Below are 10,141 nucleotides of genomic sequence, written 5' to 3'. Positions count from 1 at the left end.
GAAAGCAATCGTCTTCAAGCTTATTACTTGTCAATCATGAACAAATATCAGAGGGTAGACCAAGGTTGCGCCGCCCTACGACTCTCTGATACCTAAGTTAGATATTTGTAAGAGTATTGATTGACAAAATAGGAGTATGGAGAGAGTAGTTGCTTACCATAAATGAGATAAGAAGCATGTATATATAGTGTAGTTTTAGGCTTGTCTCCTTTCTTTCCAGTGTGGGCTATAAAAATTGGTAATGTAAGGCCTGCCTGGTCTAATGACTCAGTACTTGTGGCTACTCAGTGCATAGCAAGTATCAATGATATCATTCGTAATACAAAAATAATTGAACCTTTAATCTTAAACGATTGTTTTGGGTATGCATACTGTAATAATGCAAAAAACTTGCTATTTACAGATCATGAGGAATAAAAAGTTTTCTGTTTTTGTTTAAGGAAAATATGATTTGCAGAGAGATTGATGAGAGAATTGTGTGTGTTCTATTATTGATAATAGGAGCCCTTTATATAGGGATTTACAAAGTACATAATCTTGTCATACAAGGAAATAGAATCCGAATATAATTAGGAAATCTAGAACCTTCTCTCCTATTACAACTCTAGAACTAAACCCTAGTTTGAAGAGGCACACTCAATGTCGATATCCTTCAACACTCCCCCTTGTGCCGCTCGAACTTGGTGATGACGTTTTGATCGTTGCCTCGTTAAAAACCTTGCCAGGTAACAAAAACCTTGTGGGACAAAAATAACCCTGGTCGAAGGACAAAAAGAGCACAACACGTCTTTCACTCTTCGAGATTGATCATGTAGACAACATTCCTCCCCCTGATGTCGACATCTCCCCCTGATTGCTACAATCATGGGAATTAGGATAATTTTCTCAATCTGAGGCTCTTCACATGTTTCTCGAAGGTGGATTTAGGTAACGACTTAGTGAATAAGTCTGCTACATTATCCTCTGATCGGATTTGATTCACTTCAATCTTTAGAAGTGATTAATGTTGTTGCTGATTGTAAAAGAACTTAGGCGATATATGTTAGTGTTGTTGCCCTTGATGAAACCTAATTTCATTTGCTCAATTCATAAATGCATGTAGGTTCATCTGTAGTAGACTTCAAACCACAAGCTCCTCGAATGTGTCTAATTACAGACCTTAGTCATATGCATTCACGCACGGCTTTATGTAGAGCAATAATCTATGCATGATTTGAGGAAGTAGCAACAAGGGTTTACTTTGTAGACCTCCAAGATATCGTAGTGCTTCCTATGGTAAAGACATAACTGGTCTGGGAAAGACATTTTTGAGGGTTTCGACTTGTTTTAGGGCTTTGGTTATTTGTTAGAGGGTTAGGGCTCGTGCTGATAACGTGTTTAAGGAAAATATGATTTGCAAAGAGATTGATGGGAGAAACCTACTTCTTGTTCACAAGACAGTTGTCTTAAAAAATACCCTAGCAAGAGCCCTCCTCTCGAATCTAGTGAGAGTCCCTCTCGATTCTAGCCAAAACTAGTTCGGCATTCGTCGATCTTCCTTTTTTCTGACTATTCATTCCGCTCTCCGAGCCTGATGCAACGTTTCAAGATTCTTACCTGGAACTGTCGAGGGTTCAATAACATTGAAACATAGGATGCTCTGGTTAACATCGTACGTCAACACAATCCTATTATTATTTTCCTCTCTGAAACCCTAGCCTTTCTCGATTTGTTAACTGCAGTGCGTCGTCGTTTGGGCTTTGACGGCATCTTCTACGTTCCCCATGAAGATGGTTGTCGTGGTCTAGGTCTGTTTTGGCGCAAGGTGACTCTGGTGCGTCTTCGAAATTACTCTCCTAATCACATAGATGCAGAGGTTGGTGCGATTTGCTCAGAAGGTGCCTTTAGATTTACAGGACTCTATGGGGTGGCCACTACAGCGGATCGTGTTAGCACTTGGAATCTACTACGAACCCTAGCTACTCAGGTTAACCTGCCTTAGATTGTTGCTGGTGATTTTAATGAAATCTTGTGTCTTGCTGACAAATCTAGGGGCCCAATGCGGAGCGCAGCTCAAATGAATAGATTTCGTCAAGCTTTGGTTGATTGTGAATTACTAGATATGGGCTTTGTTGGATCATGTTTCACATGGTCTAACCAATTCACCAAGGAAAGGCTAGACCGGGCATGCCAAAATGTCCAATGGAGAGAGTTGTATCTTTTCTCAAGGGTTATTACTTTACCTTTTAGCAAGTCTGATCACTGTCATCTGCTTATTGAAGTCAATCTAGAACAGGTAGCTTTAAGCCGAACTCCTAAGCGATTCTGATTTGAGGAAATGTGGCTGCAACATTCAGAGTGTATAAATGTTGTTGAGAAGGGATGGATGCTGCCAACAACAGGTGAACCAATTCCTCAGGTTGGAAGGAAAATTAAGCAAACAGGTGATTTGTTTCTCCGGTGGCACTCGGGTGTTTTTCAGCATAGGCAGATTAAGATGAAATTAATTCAAGGGAAGCTGGAAGCTCTGATCAAGAAGAGCTTTGATGCATCTCATTTCGAGGAACAAAGAGATTTACAGTTCAGATTGAATGAGTTGCCTTCCATCACTGAAACTTATTGGCGTCAAAGATCCAAGATTCAGTGGCTGCGCGAGGGTGTCACAATAAGGATTTTTTTCATAGGAGGGCCTCAAATGGTAGATGTCGAAACCAGGTGAAGGGGTTGGTGAATGTTACGGGGCAGTGGACATCACAACCTGAAGAGGAAGCAGATATTTTGGTTAGATACTATGAATCCATTTTTAGTTCTGAAAACTCTGACCCTGAAGCTACTAGTCTGATTCTTGACTCTCTGCAAACTCGGGTAACGGATGATATGAATTCAGAGCTTATAGCACCTTATTCAGATTCTGAAATCAAAAAAGCTTTGTTCCAAATGTATCCCTCTAAGTCCCCCGGACCAGATGGCATGTCTCCTTGTTTTTTTTTTTTTTTCCAAAAATTTTGGCATGTTGTTGAGCATGATGTGTGCATGGCAGTTAGAGGGGTGTTACATATAGGGCAGATTTCTCACGAGTCAAACTTTCACTTGACTCTTATTCCCAAGATTAGTGAGCCTAAGTTGGCTTCTGACTTAAGACCTATTGCTTTATGCAATGTGGTTTATAAAATTGCTTCCAAGGTCTTGGTTAACAGACTAAAGAGTATTCTTCCACTTATTATCTCCCCACTTCAAAGCCCTTTTGTTCCAGGAAGATTAATCTTTGATAACACACTTGTAGCTACGGAAGTAGCTCATTTTATGAAGAAACTCAAGAGACAGGCTGATGGGTTTTTTTTCCTTGAAACTGGATATTTCAAAGGCTTATGATCGACTAGAATGGGGCTATATAGAGGCTGTTTTGCTCAAACTAGGTTTCTGTAGAAGTTGGGTGGATGTTGTCATGGCCACTGTGAAGTCTGTTAGTTATTCCATCTTAATTAATGGTGCACCCACAGGTTTTATTCTGCCTACAAGGGGCATTAGACAAGGCGACCCATTGTCATCTTATTTATTTATTCTTTGTGCAGAAGGTCTATCCGCCTTGATCTCTTCCTTTGTCCATAATAGATTTATTAAAGGCCTAGCTATGTCACCGTCTGCGCCTATCATTCATCACTTATTGTTAGCATATGACAGTTTTCTTTTTGGTGAAGCTTCTGAAAGGGAATGTCAAGCTTTTAAGGGTATCTTGTCTATCTATGCTAAAGCTTCTAGTCAGATGAGTAACTTGCAAAAATCTAGTGTTGTGTTCAGTGGTAATGTCAGTCTACGAATAAAGAACCACTTGGCTTCTATTCTGGGTGTTCAGTGTGTTAAGGAGCATGGGTTGTATTTGGGATTACCTATTCATGTAGGTCATAACAAAACTGCAATCTTTGCATTTCTGAAGGAACGACTCACTAAGAAGTTAATCAATTGGAGGTCGAAGGTTCTTAGTGCAGAAGATAAAGAGTTGCTTATTAAAGTCGTAGCTCAGACTTTACCTAACTATGTTATGAACTGCTATTTGTTACCTCGGTCACTCTATGATGACTTGCAGCAGCTTTGTTCCCAATTCTTTTAGGGGAGTACAAATGAAAAAAAGAAAAATCCATTGGAGATCCTGGGAGAGAATGTGTCTTCCCAAGGAAGTAGGAGGTATAGGCTTTAAATTTCTATATGCACATAATCTTGCTATGCTCTCAAAACAGGCCTGGAGAATTCTCTCTAGTCCGGACTCCTTGATTGCTCAAGTGTTTAAAGTTGTTTATTACCCCCATGGAAATTTTCTCAATGCTGACATGGGAGATAGACCATCATATTCATGGAGAAGTATAATGGAGGCCCGACCTATCTTAAAAGCTGGACTTTCTTGGAGAATTGGTAATGGTACCTCTGTGAATATTTGGGAGGATGACTGGATCCCAAATGTCCCTTCTCATTCTTTACTCAAACCCAATGATTCGATTTTTAAGTTGGCATCAGACTTGATAGATGTTAATTCTTGGTCTTGGGATGTTCTGGTTGTTCAGTCTTGTTTCACGCCTGAAGTGTCTGCTCATGTGTTATCTATTCCATTGAGTTGACAATATAGTGTTGATAAAGCTGCATGGAAGTTTAATAAAAAGGGTTATTTCTCTGTTAAGTCAGCCTACAAAATAGCTCGAGATTTTTGTATTGGTAATATTTTTGCTTCATCATCTAATGGGGATCCCTACGTTCCTATTTGGAAGGCTTTATGGAAAGCAAAAGTTCCAAATAAGGTGGCTATTTTTGGGTGGAGAGCAGCTCATAATCTCCTCCCTACTAGAGCTGCATTGACTTCTAAAGGCTATTCAGGTGAGCTGCATTGTGTTCTCTGTTCTCAGGCTATTGAAACCATTGAGTATTTATTTTGTGAATGTGGTATTGCTAGAGAGATCTTGGGTGCCCCCCCCCCCGGGGCTATTTTCCTTTTCTTCTTCCAGTTTGCCTCGGAAAGAGTGGTTATTGGAGAAGGCTACTTCTCTAATCTTTGGAACAATCAAAATGATAAACTTTGGAGAGGGCAGTCTAAATCTCGACCAAGATTGGTCTCCTTGTCTATGGCTTGGTACGAGGAATATTTACAGGCTAATAAGCCTAGTAATAGTTCTACTTTGGCTAGTCAAAAGAGTTGTAAACAATGGCAGGTCCCTGAAGATCATGTACTTAAATTTAATGTTGATGGTGCTTTTCTAACCAATGTCCAGTTCGGAGGTACATGGGGTGTACTTCGAAACTCACAAGGGCAGTTCCTTGCTGCTTTCTCACACATGATGAATTTTGTCAGTTCTCTTCTTCATATAGAGCTGCTAGCTATGAAGAATGGTCTGGAATTACTACAGGCAATGCAAATTTCTCATGTTGTGGTGGAAAGTGATTGTTTATTGGCTGTCCAGGCTCTTAATACTTTGCACTGTGCGTTATCTCCTTTGAGTGCTTTGATTCTTGATATCAAGGACTTGCTAAAATCTAATGTGGGAGTTAGTGTCATCTTTGATCCTAGGCAAGCAAATATAGTAGCTCATAGGCTTGCCAATCATAGTTTTGACTCTAATGTACATTTTGAGTGGTTTGTTAATGCTCCAAAATTTATACTGGATGCCCCTATGTGCGATTCAAATCGTACTTAGTAATAAAATTCATTCCTTTCAAAGAAAAAAAAAAGAGATTGATGAGAGAATTGTGTGTGTTCTATTATTGATACATAATAGGAGCCCTTTATATAGGGATTTACAAAGTACATAATCTTCTCATACAAGGAAATAGAATATGAATATAATTAGGAAATTTAAAACCTTCTCTCCTATTACAACTCTAGAACTAAACCCTAGTTTAAAGAGACACACTCAATGTCGATATCCTTCAATAGTTTTCAATATTTAGAACAAGCCTATCTCTATTTCTCTCCATCTCTCAACGGAACTTCCAAGCTGAAAGCGAATGAATTGGGGTTCCCTTCCACCCAACAATGAGACATTTTCCATTTTTATCAAGTGTTGTGCAACTGACCTCTTTAGCAATCTCATTAGCTTGATACAATGATGTGTTACTAAAGCTCATTTCCACCATACTAAAACTCGCAAAGAAGGCCCTCCACACATCCATCTTCACACTTCGAGCAACCCTTTCACTCCCTTCAGCCGCCACTATGTTCCGGATTCCCTCTCGCAACAAGCCTTCCATGATCACCCTACTCTTCCCCTCTGTCATACAGGTTTCAACGCAATCGAAAAATGCACTATGGTAAAACAATGCATCAATGAAACGGTTCACAAACGATGGTGAATTATGGTTAGCTTCCACTTCAATGACCACCATCAAAGAAGGGTTGATATTTCTCATCACTCTCATCAAGTTCTCCAAGCACCTAGGCCTTGCTATCATTGTCCTCAGTACTAATGGCGCGTACACAACCAATGCTTGGTCATCTTCAATTTCATCGAATAAACGGTCATTAATGTCTTGCATGTCTGAAACAATAACTTCCTTAAATTGAAAGGGTAGGTTCAAGGACATTGCAACACTTGTCAACCTCTCCCCTGTCTCCTTTATATTCTGTTTGCCTCTAACTCCCACAGCAGTAATAGTAAGAAGCTCAACCGGGCATTCCTCACGTTCTGCTAGTGCTTCCATCAACCCTGTCCATTGCGTACCAAACCTGATTTCAAGATCAATTAAATGGATCCTACTCTCATTTGCAACATTTTCTATCATGGTTTGGATTGCCGCGAACTGCAGTACTGGATGGAAAGGGACTTCTTGGTGGCATGCGATGAATGCAAGGTTTGTCCCCAAACCATGTACATAATGAGACATTTCTTCATTTCCCTTAGATGTATAGAGTCCTGTTTCTTTTTCAATCCTCTCACGAAGTGCCTCCGCGAAGTAGCACACAACTTTCTGAACAGGAGTGCCTTTGAAGGATGCAAGCCATTCAACCTGCAGAAGTAATCTGCTTGCTCTTTCAAATTGCTGGTACCCTACTTTCTCTGCTGCAGCTAAGAGTAAGTGAGCAAGTTCTACATCTTTCGTTTCTTCTTCGCAAAGACCTGAAAGTGCATAGCCAAAAGGGTGCATAGACATGTAAAAGTATTCATACCCCTGACTAGAGAATTGCACAAACCTTGCTCCAGCAACCCTCATGACCTCTTCGATTGATAGTTTCTGTTTACCACTAACAACATAGCTGCTGTTTTGATCAATTTCTTTGCCTTTAACTATCCTGCTATTTCTTTGTCTTCCCCCCCTCAACTTCTTGAAGGCGCTTCCATAACTGTTTAGGAGCTCCAGTGTTGCTAGATAAGACTGAGGCGGCTGCATTTTCTTGATAGTTTCAACTATGTCTGAGCCTCCTATCTGGCTGTGTGTAAACCAAGCACTATCTTCAACTGGTTGTGTAACTTGTCCTGAGGGAAAGGTAAAATCAAAGCTGCTGAAATTCTCCAAATTTGAAGAACTTGACTTCGAATATTGTTGCTGTTCTTGGTGATGGTGGTGTTGGTGATCCTTCCCGGCCTTATTGGCATGATAGAAACCACGTTGAGAAGAAACAGTCTCGGAGTTGAAGTTATCCAAAATCAGAAAGTTTGGCTTGGATTGCTGTTGTTGCTGTTGGTGGTCAAGATCATGGTGTTGGTTTTGATCTTTGGACAAATGGGATTCTACTACTCCTTTCTTGGCCTTGTTGTTGTCTAGGTAGAAACCATGTTCAGAAGGAGTATTCATTTCTCCCAACTGATCTTCTAGACCAAACAAATGGTCTCCCTTGCGAACATTGAACATTACTGTGTCTTCTATGTCATAATCTTCAAGCTGGGGTGGACTCAAACCGCCTTGGATTTCGAAATCAAATGGTGTGAACGAGAAGAATGCATTTGCCATCTCAAAGATTATTCTGCAGATCAAAAACTATAGAAGCCAAACAATATACTACTTAAATGAATTGCTTTTTGGGATTAATATCCATGAGTGTATATCTGCATCAACTTGTATAAAAGATTGGTTGGCAACAATGATCAATACCGGTATGGGTCAATTTAAGTACCTTAGGTCCTTAACTCAGAAAATTATTAGAAAAATGAGGCGAGGAATGCAACTAACGTTGTAACATCTCCGATAATGTCAACACAATATCCAGCCATGAAATGCCAAAGATCAATCTTAAAAAAGACCCTTTTAGTCCTTCTAAGACAAAAAGACAAGGAAACGTCGATACCAATTAGCATATATAATGATAATATTCAACATGAAATTACAAAGTTAATCAATCAAACAAGACAGGAATATGAAAGGAAGGATTAATAATATTCCCAAAAAAAAAAAAAAAGGAAATGAAGGATTAATAAAGATGGGTGATGTGACTGTCTTGTATGAGTCGAGTGAAGAAGACAAGCTCAGCAAAAAGACAGATAGAAGGATAGCAGGGAAAATACAAATTTGAGGCAGTAATCCGTCGGTAACTCAGTTATTGTCGGATTACCAGCTGTAACTCAGTTATTATCAGTTTCTTAATCATACAATTGCATGAACTTTGTGGTAAGATGAGGAATACTACAGTAGGAAAGTACAAAAATGAAGCAGAAATTAGTCCGTCCGAACGCGGTTAATATTAGTAATTTAATCCTACAACTGAGCAGGTATGTGCTAATAGAAGGAATATTACTTAAAGTGAAGCAGTAATTAATTAGTACGTCTGTAACTCGCTTATTATCAGCATACCTGTATGGATTTGCGGTAATAAAGAGGAATACACCATGGGGGAAGGAGTCCGAAGGACTGAATTGCTACCAGTTTATCCACTTCAGTCTTATTCATTTATATCGACTGTAAACAGCAAAGCAGATTTTAACTTTTGGGGAAATGATCATTTACCTAATTTCAACTTAAAAATTATCCACTTGTTCCACCAACTTTTTTTTAACCTCATTTACCCAAAACACTCTAAGAGATTATTTCCCTAATATCCAATTAATTCTTTTTTCATTTTTTTATTTATTTTTGAGACTTTTTTGCCCTATCATTCTTTCTCAATTAGAGAGAGAAGTCATCATCCACCTTGCTGTGCTCCAGAGACCAATGGCCGGCCGCAGTCTCCAGTGACCAATGGCCGGCCGCGGTCTCCGGCGACCGGTGACGGGACTCCGGTAACCAATGACAGGAATCAGCGACCGGTCACCGGAATCCGGCTACTGGACTGGTGACCGGATTCCAGTGTCTGATTTTATTGTCCCCTAATAATGTCCAGTAATCATATTATTGCCTCCCAATAAACATATTATTGCCCCCCAATAATCATATTATTGTACCGGACTGATGACCGAATTCCTGCGTTTGATTTTATTACCCCCTAATAATATCCTGTAATTATATTATTGCCCTCCAATACTCATATTATTGTCCCCCAATAATCATATTATTGCCTCCCAATAATCATATTATTGCCCCCTAAATTTTTTTTCTGTTTTCTTTTTTCTTTCCTTCTGGGCATTCTGCCCCAATTTTGTCAAAAACCAAAAAAAAAAAATTGATTACGGTGAAGCAAAATTGAAGAGCTTCATTATACTCATTTTATTGCCTCTCAATAATCATATTATTGCCCCCAAAAAATCATATTATTGTCCCCTAAAAGAATTTCTGTTTTCTTTTTCCTTTCCTTCTGGGCATTCTGCCCCAATTTTACCAAAAAAAAAAAATTATTGTTTACGGTGAAGCAAACCGAACAAAAATTGATTCCATGAAAAAAATTTACCCAAAAAAAAAGAAAAAATCCAACAGAACGATGTGTCTGAGCGACGTTGAAGCGTCAACGTCCGAGAACTTGGAGAACGACGCTCTGAGAACTTGAAGCCCAGACCCGAACTTGGTGAACGACGCCGTCTGAGCGATGTTGAAGTGTCCGAGCGAAGCCCATACCTGAACTTGGAGCGTGGAGCTTCGAAGCGTCACCTATGTCCGGGAAAGGAAAGCCGCAAGGGAAAAGTAGCGTCGTTAATTGGAGTCACTCAGCCTCACCGTGTTGCCGCCGTCTCCGTCGCCATCAAGAGCCGAACTTGCGCTGCCAAAATCGATGGGGATGTTCCTCATTGGAAAGAGATGAGAGAGAGAGAGAGAGAGA

At 39.8% G+C, this 10,141-nt stretch overlaps 1 protein-coding gene across 1 annotated transcript; it reads right to left on the bottom strand.

The window, feature by feature from the left end:
* Window positions 1-5,940: 5,940 nt before the first annotated feature.
* Window positions 5,941-7,908, bottom strand: LOC112178451 (DELLA protein RGL1). The gene has a single exon (XM_024316594.1). It carries the CDS (start codon window positions 7,906-7,908, stop codon window positions 5,941-5,943), a length of 1,968 nt encoding a protein of 655 aa, XP_024172362.1.
* Window positions 7,909-10,141: the final 2,233 nt, after the last annotated feature.

Source organism: Rosa chinensis, chromosome 7 (genome assembly GCF_002994745.2).
Source record: "Rosa chinensis cultivar Old Blush chromosome 7, RchiOBHm-V2, whole genome shotgun sequence".
Classification (NCBI taxonomy): Eukaryota; Viridiplantae; Streptophyta; class Magnoliopsida; order Rosales; family Rosaceae; genus Rosa; species Rosa chinensis.
This window is presented reverse-complemented; position numbering and strand designations above follow the sequence as displayed.

Coding starts and splice junctions, on each gene's coding strand:
- LOC112178451 (XM_024316594.1), bottom strand. CDS start 7,908: ATGGCAAATGCATTCTTCTCGTTCACACCATTTGATTTCGAAATCCAA.